The sequence below is a fragment of the Anolis sagrei genome, chromosome X (assembly GCF_037176765.1).
Source record: "Anolis sagrei isolate rAnoSag1 chromosome X, rAnoSag1.mat, whole genome shotgun sequence".
NCBI lineage: Eukaryota > Metazoa > Chordata > Lepidosauria > Squamata > Dactyloidae > Anolis > Anolis sagrei.
The window spans coordinates 48884935-48904437 of record NC_090034.1 but is presented as its reverse complement, the minus strand read 5'-3'; the positions used below and the strand labels follow the sequence as shown (position 1 = coordinate 48904437).

Below are 19503 nucleotides of genomic sequence, written 5' to 3'. Positions count from 1 at the left end.
GGGAGTTGTAGTTCACCTACATCCAGAGAGCACTGTGGACTCACACAATGGTGGATCTGGACCAAACTTGGCACGAATACTCAATATGCCCAAATGTGAACACTGGTGGAGTCTGGGGAAAATAGACCTTGACATTTGTGGGTTGTAGTTGCTGGGATTTATAGTTCACCTACAATCAAAGAACATTCTGAACTCCACCTACGATTGTTGTTCATTCGTTCAGTCGTCTCCGACTCTTCGTGACCTCATGGACCAGCCCACGCCAAAGCTCCCTGTCGGCCGTCACCACCCCCAGCTCCTTCAAGGTCAGTCCAGTCACTTCAAGGATGCCATCCATCCATCTTGCCCTTGGTCGGCCCCTCTTCCTTTTGCCTTCCACTTTCCCCAGCATAATTGTCTTCTCTAGGCTTTGCTGTCTCCTCATGATGTGGCCTTGGACTGCGAGAAGATCCAACCAGTCCATCCTCCAGGAAATAAAGCCCGACTGCTCATTGGAGCGAAGGATACTAGAGACAAAGTTGAAGTACTTTGGCCACCTACGATAGAATTGGCTCAAACTTCCCACATGGAATCCCCATAACCATCAGAAAATACCGTGTCTTCTGATGGTCTTTGGCGACCCCTCTGACACCCCCTCACGACCCCCTCAGGGGTCCCGACCCCCAGGTTGAGAAACACTGCTTTGTATTGTTGTTGTTATTGTTTGTATTGATGTATTGTGGGCTCGGCCTTATGTAAGCCGCACTGAGTCCCTTGGGGAGACGGTAGCGGGGTACAAATAAAGTTTTATTATTATTATTATTATGAAAGCATTCGGCAAGACATGAAAACCTACTTCGTGACGAAACCGCACCGTTTCTATGGCGACTGGAGAAGCCTCTTCAATGGCGGCCGGAAGCCGGCGTTGTCGTAAATCCTCGCTGAACCGTCTCCATGGCTGCCGTTTCCATGGCGACCGGACAAGCAGACCAGGAATAGGTTACGCAACAGCTAGGCTCCGTTTCCATGGCGACCGGACAAGCAGACCAGGAATAGGTTACGCAACGGCCAGGCTCCGTTTCCATGGCGACCGGAGAAACTTATTCAGGGGCGAACTAGGCCGTAAAACAGCCCCGTGTTTCCATAGCATCCCAAGAAGGCTAGTAAGCCGCGAATTGAGACCTAGTAGGCCGCGAATTGAGGCCTAGTGGGCTGCGAGCGAAGCCTCCGCGTGGTAGTAGCCGGGAGGCGGGGAGGCATGAACCTGGGGTCGGGCTTCCCTGCTTTGAGCAAGCGGGGCTCCGTTATCGCCTCCGAGGAAGGAAGATGGCAGCGGATGGCGAACGACCTGGAGCGCAACCTCCATTTCCTGAAGCAGCAGCACCGAGAAACCCTCGCGCAACTCCACCTCGAGGTCGACTCCCTCAAGAGGAAGAACAAGGGTCTCTACAGGACTACTCTTCTCACCATCCTTTATCATATATTCATTTCCTATCGCTATATTATCTTTATATTATTATTATTACTAATATTATGTAGTGCTCTCGTTACTGTTATTACAATTATATATTATTCTTTGCTTCTTACTGTATATTATATTGTTGTTATATATTAGTATTATTCATATGTCTTTATAATTCTTTCCCTATTATTAATATTAATATTTTATAATTCTATGCTTTTTCTCCATTGTTTTTATTACAATTTGTATTATATTATTGTATTTTTATTAGTAGTAGTAATGATAATAATAGGAGAGTAATAATAATAATAATAATAATAATTTATATGTGTAAAATTCTACACTTTTTTCTCCATTATTTTTATTATTAGTTTATTTCATTGACAATATCTATAGATTATATGAAATGTATATATATTATTTCTATGTGTTTTAATTCTTTTTTATTCTTTTTTCATATTTAATTATATGTCTTAATTCTATTTTATTATTTTATATTATTTCTATCTTTTTTCTCATTCTTTTCTTCTTATTATATCTTTTATGACTATTTTATTTCACTTAAAATGAATATATATTATTATTATTATATTATTATTTCTATGTCTCTTAATTCTATTTTCTTATTCTATATTTTTATGTCTTTTGTTTATAATTCTTTTCTTAATATTTCTTATATTGTCATTATATTTATGATAATTATTTTACTTCGCTTAAAATAAATATCTATAAATTATATAATTATTTCTGTGTTAATTATATTTTTTATTATTTGTATAGTATTCTTTCTGTCTTATTTATATTTCTTTTTATATTATATTATTATTATATTGTTATATTATTTATTATTATATTTTATTATTTTATTTCACTTAAATATCTATAAAGTATTATATACATCATTATTTCTACATGTCTTCATGATAATTTTATCTTTATTCTTATTCTTATTTTATATTATTGTTTCCATGTCTGATTATAATTCTATTATATTATATTATTATGTGTTATAGTAGTGTTATTATTTCTGCGTCTTGTTTATAATTTTATTATATTATAGTATTGTATGGTATATATATATAAAACTTTATGTCTAATTATAATTATTTTCTTCTTATTTTATATTATTATTGTATATAATATAAAATTATTTTTATGTGTCTTATTTATAATTCTACTTCTCATTTTTATTATCTTTTATTGTATATATTCCTTATTGTTATTTCTCTGTCTTAATTATAACACTATGCTTTTTTCCCTCCAATATTATATTATATATTATTATTTTATTGTTATTATATTTTATTTATATTATTATTTTATTGTTTCTATGTGTTTTCGTTTCACCCTTTATTATTGTTATATGTTATTTATATCATTATTATTATTATAGTTCACTTAGAATAAATACCTATACATTATTATTATTATTATTACTATTACTATTATTATTATTATTATTATGTGTCTTAAATATTTTTTTCAGAGCTTAATTACAAACTGATCATGCACCCAATCCTCCAAAAAACTTCAGGTAATATATATTATATATAGAATGGACTGTTAATGAATGACACACCCACAGTATTTCCTAATTATTTTTAGGGTTTTTTTCTAATTATTATTTCTATTTTTCCTTTAAAAAAGAAGAAGATCCTTTTCTTTCCAAAACATCAATTCCCCAAAGTCCAAGAGAGTTGAAAATAATTACAGAAAAAGGTAACAATTTTAATTATTTTAATTATATATATATATATATATGATATTTGCACTTAAAATAAATATCTTTTCAATATTATTTCACTTAAAATACATATCTAAAAATCTTAAGTAATAGTAATAGTAATAATAATAACTTTTATTAGCTATATTCACAAAATAAATCTCTAAAAATCTCTAGAATTTGAAGAGAAAGAAATGGAGGATAGAAGAGAAAGCGATGAAGGAGAAGAAGAGGAAAAAGAAGACGAATTTGGGGCGAAAGCAGCCATAGAGAACCCTCTCAAGGAGTCCTTCAAAAGGTTAATTTTTCCTTGTTTATTTTCCTATATTTAGATGTAATATAAATATTACTATTGTTGTTGTATTTATTATTGTTATTATTAATTTACAACATTAATGATTATTGAGATGGGATTATTATTATTATATTTTATTATTAATACTAATACTTTTATTTTTTCTATTGATGTTATTGAACTGCGGGTATGATTATTTTATTACTATAATTGTTATGTTATTTTTAGTTTTACTCTTTTTATTTTTTATTAATCTATCATATGATTATTGTATTGTATTATATGTTATTTTATTACATTCTTTTTATTAATATTTGATATTATTCAGATGGGAATATTGTTACTGTTCTTACTATTTATTGTCATATTTATTATATTTGCTCTTATAGTTATAGTTATTCTATTTCTTATTGTATTATAATAATTATATTATTATATTTTCTATATTATTATTTTGCATTATTACTATTATGTGTATTATATATTTATTATAATATTATTGTAATTATTATATAATACTATAATGTAATAAATAAAAAAACATAAACAAGACACAGAAATAATAACAATTATGATACACAATAACATAATAATATGAAAAGAATGATAATTAAGGCACACAGAAATAATGATAATATAAAAATAATAACAATAAAATAGATTTATGAGGACATAGAATTATATATATATATAATTATTATATTTGCTTTATTTTTATTTTTATTTATGTTATATTTATTAATATTATTTATTATATTTATTATAATGTTACTCTTACTATTATATTAATTATAACTATTATGCAATGCTATAATACAATATAATAAAAATAAAACAATAATATGATACATAATATAATAATATGACACGAATTAGAATTAAAACACACAGAAATAATAATGTTATTTTAGAAAAAAACAATAAGAATAAAAGTAGAGTTATAATTAGGACACCTAGAAATATATTTGCTATATTTATTGTTTTTATTTTATTATATTTATACTATTATATTTATTATTGTTTTATTATATTTTATTATTATAATTTATTATTTATTTGTTTGTTTGCTACAGGGTGAGGCAGCATAACTTCCTTTTTTCAAAACTTAATAAAACCCATTGTATGAATCAGAATATTTTTTTATAATGTAGGCGCATACCTAAAGTTTTGTTTTACGTAGTTTTGAAGATCAAATTAGCTAGGTGATGTCCCTCATTCTCCATACACTGAGTAAACCAATTTCTGGCATTTGTCATGACTCTTGCCAGCATAGCAAGCATTATGTTGGCAATTTCTTCCTGGATGTTGGTCTTCAAATCTTGTAGGGTCCTTGGATGGTTCACATAAACACGGGATTTCAAAAAAACCCATAGAAAAAAAATCACAAGGGGCCAAATCTGGAGAGCGGGCCGGCCACTCCAAATCCGCTCGAAAAGTAGGCCTCAACGGCAAAAGCACGCTCCTCACTGTTCCAACGCATGATGGTGACTGAACTGTGTCAGGACAAAACTTTATACTCCCGCCTCTTGAATGAGACCACTAGCGCTCCACTACGTCTTCAACCGACTGAATGGTGCGCATTTAAAAAAAGGAAGTTATGCTGCCTCACCCTGTATATTTGTATACCGCCTTTCTCAGCCCGTAGGCAAGATTCAATGCCCAACAACATAAAAAATTTAAAAACATTTAAACATTAACATATAATATATAATCATAGTAAAATCAATAACATATAAAACATTTCCGTCTCCCCAAAACAATGGTAAATAATAAATTAATGAATAAATATAATGTTACTCTTACTATTATATTGGTATTATTATTATTATTATTCCTTTCAGAGAGCCGGACGTTGTGGAACGGAGTAGCCCTCCTTCCCCTGCATCCCCTTCCCCCCAGACTGACCCTTGCCCTTTGACCCAGAAGCTCCCGAGGGCCTCTTCCAACCCCTTCCTGGCCAACATCCTCCCCTCCCGAAGCAGGAAGCCGCCATCTTTGGAGGAGAGTGAGGCTGTCATCCGCCAGCTCTGGAACATCAACCACATGCAGATGCAGGAAGTGAGTGACATCAAGGGGAAAGGGGGAGGCGGGACTCCCACAGAAAGTGACCTCATATATCCCCCACCATTCATTTCTATGGTTTCTGCTGCAGTTGATATATTTGAGGTCATGCTTGGAAGACATTTACCGAACCAAGAGGATCCCAGAGGACTATACGCAGCTCTCTGGGCGATTCGGGTATATTATTATTATTATAGATTTATTTGTACATAACACAGCACACATGCATATTAGGTCCAATAAAAATATAATAATCAGACCCTTGGACCTTATTATTATTATTATTATTATTATAGATTTATTTGTACATAACAACACAGCACACATGCATATTAGGTCCAAATAAATAAATAAATATAATAATGAGATCCTTGGACCTTATTATTATTATTATTATTATAGATTTATTTGTACATAACAACACAGCACACATGCATATTAGGTCCAAATAAATAAATATAATAATGAGATCCTTGGATCTTATTATTATTATTATTATTATTATTATTATTATTGCCATAGATTTATTTGTACATAACAACACAGCACACATACATATTAGGTTCAATAAAAATAAATATAATAATTATCAGACCCTTGGACCTTATTATTATTATTATATGTATTATTATTATTATTATAGATCTATTTGTACATAACAACACAGCACATATGCATATAAGATCCAGTAGTAATAATAATTAGACACTTGGACCTTATGATTACTATTATTATATTTATTATATTTATTACTGTTACATTTATTATTTGTATTACTGTTCTTACTATTTATTTATTTAATGTTAAGGAGTTCACAGACATCTCGGTTCCCTAAAGTGAAGAACTCCCCAAAACAATGGTAAATAATAAATTAATGAATAAATATTTGTGTACATATATTAATACAAAATATATTTATTATATTATTATATAATATAAATTTATGTTTGTATTATTAAATTATATATATAATGTTACATATGTGTGTATTAAAATTATATATGGGTGTTGTTATTAATATATATTATGTTTCTATTATTATATATTATAGCAGTGTTTCTCAACCTTCCTAATGGAGCAACCCCTTAATACAGTTTCTATGTTGTGGTGACCACCCAACCATAATATTATTTTCACTGCTACTTCATAACTGTAATTTTGCTACTGTTATGAATTGTAATGTAAATATCTGATATGCAGAATGTATTTTCATTCACTGGACCAAATTCGGCACAAGTACCCAATACGCCCAAATTTGAATACTGGGATTGATATTGTCATTTGGGAGTTGTAGTTGCTGTGGTTTATAGTTCACCTACAATCAAAGAGCATTCTGAACTACACCAACGATGGAATTGAACCAAACTTGGCACACAGAATTCCCATGACCAACAGAAAATACTGGAAGGGTTTGGTGGGCATTGACCTTGAGTTTTGGAGTTGTAGTTCACCTACATCCAGAGAGCATGGATCTATCATATCCAGTGATAGATCTGGGCCAAACTTGACATGAATACTCAATATGCCCAAATTGAACACTGGTGGAGTTTGGGGAAAATAGACCTTGACATTTGGGAATTGTAGTTGCTGGGATTTATAGTTCACCTACAGTCTGAACCCCACCAATGATAGAATTGGGCCAAACTTCCCACACAGAACCCCCATGCCTTAAAGAAACTCACTAGCATGAGCCTCTTTCCAGCCTCACATGCTCTCTCTAGCCCGCACATGTGCACCACGCTGCCATTCACTGTGCACACCCGCCACTTGGAGTCTCAGAAACAGCCTTCCCCTTGGCTGAGAGGCCGGCCAATCACAGCGGAGGAGGGCTTTTAGTGGGAGGATTCGCTGTCTGTTTTCAAAGTGGAAGAGAAGGACAGGCAGAGAGATTATCAGCCTTCTCTGCCAAAGAGGTTTCTAAGACCGTCAAAAATATGTGTGTTTTCTGACGGTCTTTGGCAACCCCTCTGAAACCCCCTTGCGACCCCCTCCCCCAGGGGTACCGACCCCCAGGTTGAGAAACGCTGTATTATAGGATTATTATATTATTGTTAGTATTAAAAGTTTTTTATTATAGTCTATGTTATTATATATTTACATATATTTGTATATATAGTGTATATATAGTGTGCGTGTAAATATATATGTTGCTGTGTATTATATGACATTTGTGTATTATATATATGCATTTTTATTATTATATAATTTTATTATATTTTGTACTTCCTTTTTCTATATATATCTATCTATATGTTATCTATGTATGTTTGTGTATCTATTATTGTTACTCATATTATTCTACATATGAGTGTTTCCATCCTAAATATCTCAGATCGAACACTAACATATAGGAAACACTGCATGAACACCAAGCACAAAGTAGCTGCACGCAATAACATCTTGCGAAAACTTACTGGCAGTACATGGGGTGCAGACCCAAAATTAATAAGAACAAGAGCCTTGAGCTTGTCTTACTCAACTGCCAACTATGCCTGCCCTGTTTAGCACAGGTCTGCCCATGCGAAGCAGGTGATTATAGCATTGAACGAAACATGCAGAATAATTGCAGAATGTCTTAAACTTACCCCTGTTGATAGACTCTACAAGCTAGCCTGCATGCCCCTCCCCCGTTGTACGACAGCTGCCAATTGCGAGAGAAATAAGGTTGAACACTGTCACCCACTGCATGGTTATCAGCCTCCTCCCAGTAGACTCAAATCAAGGAAAAGCTTCATGAGAACCACTACTCCTCTTGGCATCCCCCCAGCAACAGCAAGAGTATCTCTATGGGCAGCTAAACCAGGCAATCCCAACTGGCTGGCCCCCCATGAGGGTCTTCCTCCAGGGGCAAACCAAGAATGGGCAACTTGGAAGTCCCTGAACAGACTCAGAAGCAGAGTGGGCAGATCAAAAGACAACCTGGCAAAATGGCACTACCTAAAAGAATCCCCCACCTTGTGTGACTGTGGAGCAGAACAGACAGCTCCGCATGTGTATGCTTGTCCACTGTGTCCTGATTCATGTTCAGAGGAAGAATTGTTAGAGGCTATAGACAATGCAGTTGCTGTTGCTCATTTTTGGTCAAAAGATAGCCACTTGTGCTCCTTCTATTTTTATCAGTTTTATACTAATTTATGCAATGCTTTAGATATGAAATAAATGTTTATTATATATTATTATATATTTTTGTCTAATATATGAGGATTATATCATACAATATGTGTGTTATATTTATGTAGTGTTATATATTTGTCTTTTGTGCCTCCACCATGTTTCCCAATCCTTCTCCCCCCGACCACTTCCTATCTGTTATCTCACCTCTCCCACCACTTCCTGTCTGCAGTCGGATGCTGACCCCGCTACTTCCTGCCCCTCCCCTGGCTGAGAGGGCGGTACTTCCTGCCCTGAAGCAAACCCTGGGCAACGCCTTCGGCGACCGACAGAAGAGGGCCCAAGCCCTACACAGGAAGCGGGTCGGACGCAACACCACCGCCCTTTAACCCTTGACCTCTCCCCCTTGCCATTTAACCCAACTTCCTTCATTTCACTTTTAAACATTGAAAACAAACAAAAACACTGCGATAATGGTTTTCCTTTTTTTACCGGTCTGCAAATTATATAATATTATATATTATTGTATATTATATTACTTTATATTATGTTTCATTATTTTATATTCTTTATTCTTTGTTATTTTATTTTATATATTCTATTATATATTATCTTGTTATTTTGTTTTATTTTAAAGGTAAAGGTAAAGATTTCCCCTGACATTAAGTCTAGTTGTGTCCGACTAGACTTAATGTCCGACTAGACTTAATGTGGGAGGTGGTGCTCATCTCAGTTTCTAAGCTGAAGAGCCAGCATTGTCCATAGACACCTTCAAGATCATGTGGCCGACATGACTGCATGGAGCGCCGTTAACTTCCAGCAGAAGCAGTACCTATTGATCTACTCACACTTCCATGTTTTTGAACTGCTAGATTGGCAGAAGCTGGGCTAACAGCGGAGCCCTCCCCAAATTTAAACCTCCAACCTTTCAGTCAGCAAGTTCAGCAGCTCACCTCCAAACCTTGTCTGTATTCACAGTTCGCCATGTTAGGTCTGTGTGCTAAGTTTGGTCCCGGTCCATTGTCAGTGGGGTGTTGCAGTTATTCTGGATGCAGGTGAACTACAACTCTGAAATCAAGATCATTTCTCCCCAATCCCCCCAGTATGTTCTGTTGGTCATGGGGGTTCTGTGTTCAAAGTTTGGTCCATCATTTGTGGGGGTTGCAGTGTTCTCTTGAAGTGGATGAAGGTACTGCAAATCCCATTATCCGTGATCCATCCTCTACAAAACCGCACCAGGACATGAGGTCAGTCATGTGAGGTCTGTGCGCCAAGTTTGGTCCAGGTCCTTTATTCGTGGGGGTCACAGTGGTCTCTAAAAGTCGCAGCAGGGCGTAATGTGGGTCATGGGGACTCTGTGTTCCAAGTTTGGTCCTGATCCATCATTGGTGGGGGTTGCAGTAGTCTGTGGGAGCCAAAGCTATTGAGAATACTATAAATCCCATCATCCATGGTCCATCCTCCTCCAAACAGCACCAGGACATAAAGGAAGTCGGGGGGGGGGGGGGAGTGGGGGATGCCAAGTTAGTTCCAGGTCCATCATTGTAGTTCAGAGTGCAGCTCTTAGATTGCAGTTGAGCTGTATATCCCAGGACCTGCAGCTTCTATAATTCGTGGTGAATTCTCCCCAAACCTCTCTAGTATGTTCAGTTGCTGATCAATTCCTCTGTTGTGTGTCATAGAAAAGAATAGGAAAGGGTTGAGGAGAAGCAGTGGGAGGTGTCATGCAAATTCCAGACTAATGGAGAGAGTAAGGAACACTGGGATTCTTGTGGTGGAGGAAACATAAAATCTAGGATGAAATGGTCCCTGTGTGAAAGCCTTCACTTTGGTAATGGGCAGTATGGTGTTTGTGGAGGACATTGGCAGGATGTTGTACATTCATGGCGCTCACTATAACCTGCAGTGTTATTGGAGGGAGGGCCATTGGTGTTTCCTGAGTAGTGGGAGATAATAGCTGATTCTTCGAGTGGTGTCTGTGAAATCTCATATATGGTAATGTGCCTGTGCAGTCAGTTTCAGAATCTTCTAGAAAACCGTTGGATACATTATTTGTGGTAGCCCCGCCCACACTCCCCATAGAGTATATAGCCAGTGGGATGGGCTACTGCCTCAGTTCTTTTTGTCCACCGCTGTTGCAGCAGCTTAGGAATCTCTTGCTCTTTAAACTAGCTTACTTTTTACATCATTGTTCTAGACTAGGAATAGTTTTGACTATTTTTGTTTTTTTCTCTTTTGGCTACATATTTTTATCTCAGGCAAGTACATCTTCTTCCCCTTTTTGTTAAGTACTCGATCTATGACACGGACAGGCACACATTGTGTTGCTCTGCTAAGGAGAAGGCCATTCAGTACAGTCTGCAGCATATGCCTTCCTTCACTTCCCAGGCTTGCAAATCGCGAGTCTTGGCTTGTAGCACTGCTTTACGATGGAGCCACCTCCCCAACGAAAAAGACTGGCATTGGAGCCACCGGTTCCCTCAACTAAAGGCACAGCTCAGAAGGGCCTCCTACCTCAGGCTAAGAGTTCGTCTTCAAAGCCAAGCCCACGTGGTCCAAACCAGCCAAGACTAAGAAGCCCAAACTTCCCAGCCTGGGAAAGGGTTAGATCGGGGTAAGCGTCAGAAGTAGAAAGGCAGGAAGCTTAACACTCCTCAATCTATTATTTATTATTTATTTCCGGTATTTTTACCCCATCTCTTCTCAACCCCCGGAGGGGGACTCAGGATGGCTTACAGTAGGCACCGCGAGTCTTGGCTTGTAGCAACAGGTTTCATCTCACCAGGTTTCAGTGATGCCTATGACATCATAATTGTGGTGTTATGCTAAAAGTTAGGAGTATGATGCTGCTACAAAACAATTACAATAATACCACCACAGTTAAACAGTCCATAAAATAATAATAACAGTAAAAAAAGCGGAAGCCTGATATAATGCGTATTTGCGCAATAATAATAAATAATTCACTTTACTTGTACCTCGCCACCATCTCCCTGAAGGGACTGGGGTGGCTCATAGGAGCATTCCAACAAATGTTGTTGGCCATCCGTGTGTATAGTCTAGATGGCCTCTTAGGCGAATGGTTTCAAAAGGTGCTGTTCCAAAAAGCCTTATTGGTGGAGGCAGGGTTGTCGCCCTGGCAGCAGGATGCTCCGCCCTCTGGCACTCCAGTGCCGGCATTGAGTGTGCAGAAGAGGGTACCGAGAGCTCCATAGCAACCAGGGAATCCAAGATTGCCACACTCCCCTTTCCAGGTGGCGGTGCTATGCGATGGAGCACCACTTAATTGCAGAAGCTTATGCCTTCACCCAGAGAGAGACAAAAGAGCGAGGGAGGACGGGTCGAGCCCGCATTCCTCTCACGCGCAGAGGCTCATACCTTCCCTCGGAGTGGGCAGAGGAACCAAAGGAGGACAGGACTGGGGCTGTGTACCTCCCTCATGTGCGAGAGCTCATGCCTTTCCCTGGAGACAGAGGAGTTGAGGGAAGGGGGGACTGGGCCTGCGTTCCTCCCTCATTCGGGAGAGCTCATGCCTTCCCCCAGGGAGGCAGAGGAGCCAATGAGTGGTCTGTGCCGTAGATTATCTCCAGCCAGGTAGTGAGTGTTTTTGAGCAGCGCTTGAACAAAAAGCCTTCGTCATCACTAATATTTGCCAAGCGGTGACAAGGGGCAGTGCTGAGGCACCTGAGGAGTTAGCAGTGGGGAGAGCTCTGGGTTTCCCGCCTTTCTGTTTCTCCCGCCATTTACCACTCCAGCCCTTCCCAGATGGTAGAAAACTTGGAAGATATAGGCCATAGTGGATGGCTTGAAGGGGGCTGGCTGACTATGAGGAGACTGCCTGTAAGGTGATAGGCTCCCAGCCAAAGGTAAGGAGGCTTTTATGATGAGGAGAGGTGGCTCTGGCACCGATTGAATCTTGGGCTGATCAGGGAAAAGGGGGCTTGCTCACGAGAAGACACCAAAGCCAGGTATCACAATATGCGAGATTGGGGGGTATGTAGACCTCCCCCAGACAGAGTAGGCACCAAGCATGCCCATCTGTTTCTGGTAGCATTCTCCCACAAGCTCAGCACTTCAAAGGAGGTTGTAGAGAACATACCCATTGGTACAAAGAGAGAGAAAAAAGCCATGAAGAAAAAAGTCAAGAGAATATGCTAGTCTGAAGAGCAAGAGATTCCTAGCTGCTGCTAAAGCGGTGGACAAGGAGAACTGAGGCAGTAGCCCCCTCCACTGGCTATATACCTCCAGGGGGAGTGTGGGCAGGGCTTCCGCCAAAATAAATTTTAAGAGTTCTAGAAGATTCTGAACTGACTGCGCAGGCAATACCATATGTAAAATTCAGTTGACCACAATGGACAAAGTTTTTGACATATAAGGCTACTCCGCCTCCTCTCCACTTTGTTCGGTCTCTGAAAGAGGGTTATAGCCCTCAATGTCTACATTCTAGATAGGAGCCATCTCACCAGGTTTCAGTGATGGCTATGACATCATAATTGTGGTGTTATGCTAAAAGTTGGGAGTTTGTCTTGTTTATTTCCCATGCTTTGTGGATTAGTGTAAAGACATGTGAGCCCCTGAGATCTTCCCCTGAACTGTTTATTTGGGGTTATTGTGCTTTAGGTACTTGGTCCTTGTTGTGTTTGTGCAACCCTCCATTTAGCCTTCTGGCGGTTACCTGACATTGTGGGTAAAGTAGTGTTCGCAAGGCTGTTGTCCTCTTCCTCCGGTGGACCTAGTTTAAAGTGCGCCTAATGAGGTTTGCGAGTCTGAGCAAAAAGGTATTTTCCTACTTGTGTGAGATGCACCCCATCCCTTGCCAGTAGGCCATTCTCCTGGAAAAGCAGGCCATGGTTGAGGAAGCCAAAGCGTTCCTCCTGACACCATTTTCTAAGCCAGTTATTTGCCTGTACTATTTTTCTGAGCCTTGTAGGGCCATGTCTTACAACTGGGAGGAGGGATGAAAATACCACCTGTACATTACACAGTTTTAGCTTTGTTCCAAGAGCTAAAAAATCATTTATGATCTTTTGAAAAGTATGCCTAGCAGTATCATTGGTTTCTACATGAATCAACATGAGGGGGAGGGGACGGTGATGGGGCTTGAGGAGCCTAGTAAGCCTCTGAGTGACATGGTGTATTTTTGCCCCCAGGAGGTAGCATATTTCTCGAGCCATCCCATCTGGTCTGGAAATTATGGCTTCCGTTCCTCTAAGGAGGGAGTTGTCTACTACCAAGACCTGTTTCCTTTGAGGATTGACAGGGTCCCTTTTGTGCAATGTAGTGCGTAGGCCGCCAGAAAACTGATCCTATTGAAGTGGATTGTGTAGGTGTAAAGTGTTGTCCTCCTTGACATCCCCAGTGCATTCATCAAGGACAATCCATTGAGATTTGTCCAAGAGCCTATAATTCTCCTGAGTGTGTTCCTGTTGTACCTGGTCTATGATTGGGGATGGAACATCTGCGTGATTGTGTGTGAATATTGTGAAGTGTCCAAATCAGGGCTATCCCCTGCACACTGATCAAGGACGATCCACTGAGCAGTATCTAAGTCATTGTGGTCTTCCCCAAGATGATGTGTTTCCTGGTCAGGTGTTATTTGTGTAACAATTTGGAATCTATTGTGTAACTGCAGCTGAACAGAAGTACTCTGAGGAGGCTTCCTGGTCCTATGTCTCTTTCTAAGGGTGACATTCCTCCAAGCCATTGGGTTGTTGACATCTGAAGTGATCTCATAAGCCTCTCCATAATGTTGGTGTGCTGTGGGTTGCATGTCTAAAACAGTGTGCTGTGTGGTGTCCAAGAACAGCTTTGAGTTCCTCAATGTCCTTAAGGGTCTTAATACGGTCCTTGAGTTGTTGGATCCTGTTCCATGCGAGTCATCTGTTTACACTTGGTGCAGATGTAATTGAGTAGTTGTTGCGTGAAGAAGCTGAACATGCCACAGTTTGTGCATGCCACAGGAAGGTTTTGTTTGTTCCATTTGCAGACTGCTAATAACCTCCCCAGATAGCTTCAAAGAACAGGGAACAATAAGTCACTAATTGCTGACCTGAAACTCAATCACTGCTGGCTAAAGAATTTACCCTCGCCTTCCAAACAAAACAAACACCCAGAGCAGCTAGTCTTAAACACACAGTCAGATGCACTCTAAGGCAAGGCTTACCTGAAGCAAAGGCAGCAAAGATGGCTTCTTGCTTCCTCAACTTCTGTGGGAACTCAAGACTGCGCTTCATGCTTTCAACAAATGTAGGGCAGCCGTTGCAGCCCATTTTCACCTCAGTAACATTACAGCCTATCTGCGTATCGATAACTAGCCACTGGCAGCTAAATCAAAACTTCTCCTTCCTTCTCATATCTGCTTTACGCAGTATCTCCTCAAATGACTTCAACTATGACTGCAATACCTCTTGCATGGCCCCACTCCAGCCCATGCAGGCATGTTTTTCTATTTGTTCGATTACCTCAGGGATAATCCTCACAACCTCATTGGTGGTCGGCCCTTCAAGCAACATCTGTGCGGTTTGCCCTTCCGACAATGGAATATCTCCAGAATTCTAACTCTGGATTCCTTCCTTCGGAGTTGGGGATACACGTTCAAAGGGCTTTAATGCCTGAGACCTGGCCTGGGACAAAGCCCTCCAGACAAATAAATTACTTCAGAAAGCTAGTGGTCAAACAGACCTTGAAGGTACTCAAACCATCGCTGTTGGGGCTCATAGTCCGGGCCCTCACAAACACCACCACCACTACCACATTCTTATAAGCAAGCGAGGTGAGACACACCATTTCTACTTCTCTCATTAACCCTTCATCTGTGGGACTGCTGCATTGACAAAAGGATCCACCTTTTGGCGGTACATCTTACTGGTGATGTAAATACGTCAGCCACCTGGGCAAGGCACTGTTCTCCCATCACAAGTGGTCTCCCCGTCCTGATGAGGTGCGGTCATTATTCAGACTGTGAGGCAATCTGGAGATAGCTCTAGTCACACAACCCCTTTGCTCAGCATGAGTCCGCCCCACAACCAAGCACGGGGCTGTTTAAGGGGGTGCTCCTCATTGTCTTGCACCCATCGATTCCTCTATGCATCTCTATTGGTTCTCTTCGCAATCAGGTGGTGCCCGAACCGCAAGTAGAGAATGTGGACTGAATCCTCATCGCACCAGCTGTGCTTCTCCTCAAGATGCCTTGGGACGAGCAAGTGCACCTCTCCAATCACTCAGATCTCCTCACACCCCAAGAGGGCTGAGTCCCCCATCCCGATATGGCCGACCAATGATGTTAGAACCTTCTTTACCCTTGGCACAGCCAGCGAGGGCTATCATAGAGACAGCCCAAATAGCCTACCAAGCTCTCTATCATTTAAACCGCTTTCAACCTTTGGTTTAAGAGAAAAGCGGATTTTTCTGTCATGTTCTTGGATCTCTGTTAGTCTATTTCGTCGAGCGTTCAGGAATATGAATCTTCCTTTGCCCTCTTGGCCCTGTCTTGGAGCTTGGATATAGTGCTTTCTCGTTGACTAAACTTCAAAGTGGGGTCCTGGCCTCTACAGATATGTCCTATCTCTCATGGAAGCGGCTTATTAGTGCCATTATTTTGGTGTGTCATGCAAGTGAGCTTCTCATGCTTTGGGCGGATGAGCCCTATTATGATTCACTATGACAACGTCGTGCCATGCACTGACACAACCTTTCTGCTCAAAACAGCCTCCTGCTCCCATGTCTCAGGATTCCATTATTTATATTATATATATTGTATTTTATATATTTTTCCATATTTTATATTTTTCATACTATATTTTAGCATCGTTACTCGCAGGCTCTACTACAACACTTATATATATATATATAGAAAAATACTATATATATATATTCTAGTCTATTGTTTTTTATATATATTATATTATTTTAGTTTATATATATATTGTATTTGATGGTATACTATCTTGTATTGTATTTTTATGATACAATATAAATATAAATTAAAATACAATTAAATTTAATATTAAATTAATATTAATTTATTAGTTTTAATTCTCTCTCCCAAATAAAGTGATTGAAGGTGGATATATTTAAATATTGTTTTATAATATTGACATAAAATATATTTCCAAATATAATAACAAGTATTAAAATATAGTAAAAAGGAGAAACTAAAATATTTTATTCTATTGAGTCACTCTGGTTGAGAATTAAAAACAAAAATTCTTGTTTTTCAGAGCTGGGGATGGGAGAAAAGACTGGAGAAGAAAGGCCTTTCAAAGTTGAGAGAAAGCAGGCTCTTTTTATTTTTTAATATCAGAAAACAAAAAACATCTGAAATGTCAGTTAATTCTTATCTCCATCAAGTTTCTGATATATATTTAAATTTTAAAATAAAATAATACTGGGAAAAATATTTAAACTGGGGGGGAAAGGAATTTGAAAAATAACCGGGGAGGGGGATTTAAATTTTAAAATATCTGGGAAAATATTAAATTAAAAAAATTAATAATAAAATTAAAATAGGAGAGGAAAAAATAGCAAAAAAAATTGGATGAGGTGTCCGCCTCATCTTTTTTTTTACCCCCCCCCCCCCGGGGGGAGAAAACAGGAACAGAACGGGATGGCAGCATCTCTGTGATTTCTGAGCGGTAGAAGGTTCTGGAAGGCTCTGGAAGTCTATGGAAGTCTGTGGAAGTATATGGAAGTCTGTGGAAGGTTCTGGAAGGCTATCTCCCCATCGAATGGAGAAAATCAAATATGGCGGCATTGATCCTCAGGCAGCAGAGAGGGAAGCCTGACGGATGCTCTGGGCCCAGGTCTGGAGTAGAGCGGTCACTGAATGCTTGTCCGGCAGCTGGAGCAGCTTAGACATCATGGCGCGGTGGACCGACTGCAGGAAAGGGTTGGCCTCTGAAACAGGAAACAGGAAGTAATGCTGAGTCCCAAATTCCTCCCACCATGGAATCCAAAACGTCTGCCTTCCCTTCATTTTCCTTACCGTATTGCTGGCGGTTGTCAACCCACAGTGGACTCTGCTCGGGATAGTCAGCTGGGACACTCAGCTGCAGCGGAGGGACGTTTGGAAGGTTTTTGTCATCTGGAGGAAAACGAGAGGAAAATATGGAATATGAATGTAGGTGCTTGTCTACTTTCTCTCTTCTACAGCTCTGGAAAGTTCTACCTTCTCCCTTCTCCAGCTCTGAGAAAGAAGACCAACCTGAGAGGATCTCTGTTACCTTCTTGGAGTCTGAAGAAAGGAGTGAGTAGGCCTTTCTTAGAGCTGGAGAAGAGGAAAAGTGGGTCTTCTTAAGAGTTTGGAGAAAGGCGAAAGTAGCCTCTCCTCCTCAGAGCTGGGAGGAAACAGGCCTTAACAGGCCTTCTTTTTCAGAGCTGGGGATGGGAGAAAGGACTGGAGGAGAAAGACCTTTCAAAGTTGAGAGAAAGTAGGCTCTTCTTGTCAGACGTGGAGCTGCAGAAGGAGAAGTAGGCTATGGGAGAATGTAGGCTGGAAGAAGGAAGAAAGCATGTCCTCAGAGCTAAAGAAGGGAGGAAAGCAGAGCTGAAGAAGGGAGACTGTAGGAGAAAGTCTGAGAGGCCTTGTCAAAGCTGAGAGAGTAGGCCTTCCTAAGAGCTGAGAAGGGAGATACATAGGCTGGGAGAAGGGAGACAGTAGAGATGAAGAAGGGAGAAAGGAGGCCTTATCAGAGCTGGAGGAGGGAGAAAGTAGCAAGGGAGAAGGGAGGCCTTTTTTCTCCTCAGAGCTGGAGGAGGGAGGGAGGAAGCAGGCCTTTCTCCCCCTCAGAGCTGACCTATCTTGCAGATGAGGTGGACAGTGCCATTGTTGCTGCAGTGGGAGGGGTCCAGGTTGACCAAGAACTTGGGGTTGAGCCGGGCCACTTCTCCCTGGAGGACATTGGGGATGGTCTGCCGGTCGTCCTCCTCGAACTTCCGCTTCCGGGGTGATGGCACCGGGGTCCTGCAAAGAGAGAAGAAGGACAGGCCAGCTAGCTCAGCTCCATTACCAGGACCAAACCACAGAAACAAACACAGAATCCAAGAACAGAGAGAGAACACAGGATGACAGAAAGGCAAAATGACAGGATGATTTCATCACCATAAAAAGGATGAATCAAGAGTTAAACTAGTCCCTAAATCTGAACGGGGTGAAAACGGGATCATTTCACTGCAGTAAAAACATACAAGTTTTATAAGCAAGACCTGAAAGCAGGACCCATTTTGGACTCTCAGGAATTTGATGGAAAATAATGGAGATGGCTTAACAGGAATTCCTCATTCACCCAAAAAACGAGATCATTTGATATGTTCAAGTTAATAATGAAAAGACAACAGAAAGATCCAAAAAGATGAAAAAACAAGACCCGGAAATAAGAGAAAAGGAGACAAGGAAATATGAGAAAATGAGACCTGAAAAGAGAAAAAAAGAAAATTGAGAGCAAGAAAGACAAGAAAAGGAGACCCTAAGAGACAATGGAATGAGACCTGAAAAGACGAAAAATGGAGCCCAGGAAAGATGATCAAACCAGACCCCAAAAGATGACAACACAAAACGAATAGATGGCAAAGTGAGACCTGGAAAGATGAGAAAATGAGAAAAAGTAGACCTCAAAAAATGACATTAAAACCTGCGTTTATAATGAAAAGACAACAAATCGAGACCCAGAAAGATGGCAAAACAAAACCCGAAAAGATGACAAAATGAGACCTGAAAAGATGGCAAAACAAGACCTGGAAGGACTAGAAAATGAAAAAAAAAAAAAAACAGAGACCTGAAAAAATGATGTAAAAACCTATGTGTTCACAATGTTTTATCTATAGTTGGTCTGCATTTTAAATTGTACTATTTTATTTTATATTATATTTGTTGAT

At 39.4% G+C, this 19503-nt stretch overlaps 2 protein-coding genes across 13 annotated transcripts in view; one reads left to right on the top strand and one right to left on the bottom strand.

The window, feature by feature from the left end:
* The first annotated feature begins 778 nt into the window (after positions 1–778).
* On the top strand, positions 779–9145 carry LOC132781204 (coiled-coil domain-containing protein 74B-like). 3 transcript variants are annotated; one of them, XM_060785257.2, is made up of 8 exons: positions 780–1421; positions 2928–2975; positions 3089–3160; positions 3342–3462; positions 5301–5517; positions 5612–5697; positions 6329–6379; positions 8864–9145. In XM_060785257.2, the coding sequence occupies exons 1-8, from the start codon at positions 1238–1240 to the stop codon at positions 9018–9020; spliced, it is 936 nt and encodes a 311-aa protein (XP_060641240.2). In that variant the 5' UTR covers positions 780–1237; the 3' UTR covers positions 9021–9145. The 3 variants fall into 3 exon arrangements, with proteins under 3 accessions (XP_067329436.1, XP_060641240.2, XP_060641242.2); XM_060785259.2 differs by having other exon boundaries at positions 781–1421; positions 3095–3160; XM_067473335.1 differs by lacking the exons at positions 2928–2975; positions 3089–3160 and having other exon boundaries at positions 779–1421.
* A 7750-nt stretch (positions 9146–16895) lies between these two features.
* MED15 (mediator complex subunit 15) overlaps positions 16896–19503 on the bottom strand; it is a 22049-nt gene continuing 19441 nt past the window's right edge. For all 10 annotated transcript variants that reach the window (XM_060785251.2, XM_060785254.2, XM_060785253.2 and 7 more), the window contains 3 exons: positions 18426–18592; positions 17615–17713; positions 16896–17526 (listed from right to left, as the gene is read on the bottom strand). In XM_060785251.2, coding sequence (XP_060641234.2) covers positions 17390–17526; positions 17615–17713; positions 18426–18592 — 403 coding nt within the window. In that variant the 3' untranslated portion in view covers positions 16896–17389. The remainder of the gene's footprint in view (positions 17527–17614; positions 17714–18425; positions 18593–19503) is intronic.

Bases quoted from the DNA above. Each gene is read 5' to 3' on its own strand.
- LOC132781204 (XM_060785257.2), top strand. From the start codon at position 1,238: ATGAACCTGGGGTCGGGCTTCCCTGCTTTGAGCAAGCGGGGCTCCGTT. The intron at 3,463-5,300 runs GTTAATTTTTCC...TATTCCTTTCAG, and splicing joins CTCAAGGAGTCCTTCAAAAG to AGAGCCGGACGTTGTGGAAC. The intron at 6,380-8,863 runs GTAAATAATAAA...TCCTGTCTGCAG, and splicing joins AAGAACTCCCCAAAACAATG to TCGGATGCTGACCCCGCTAC.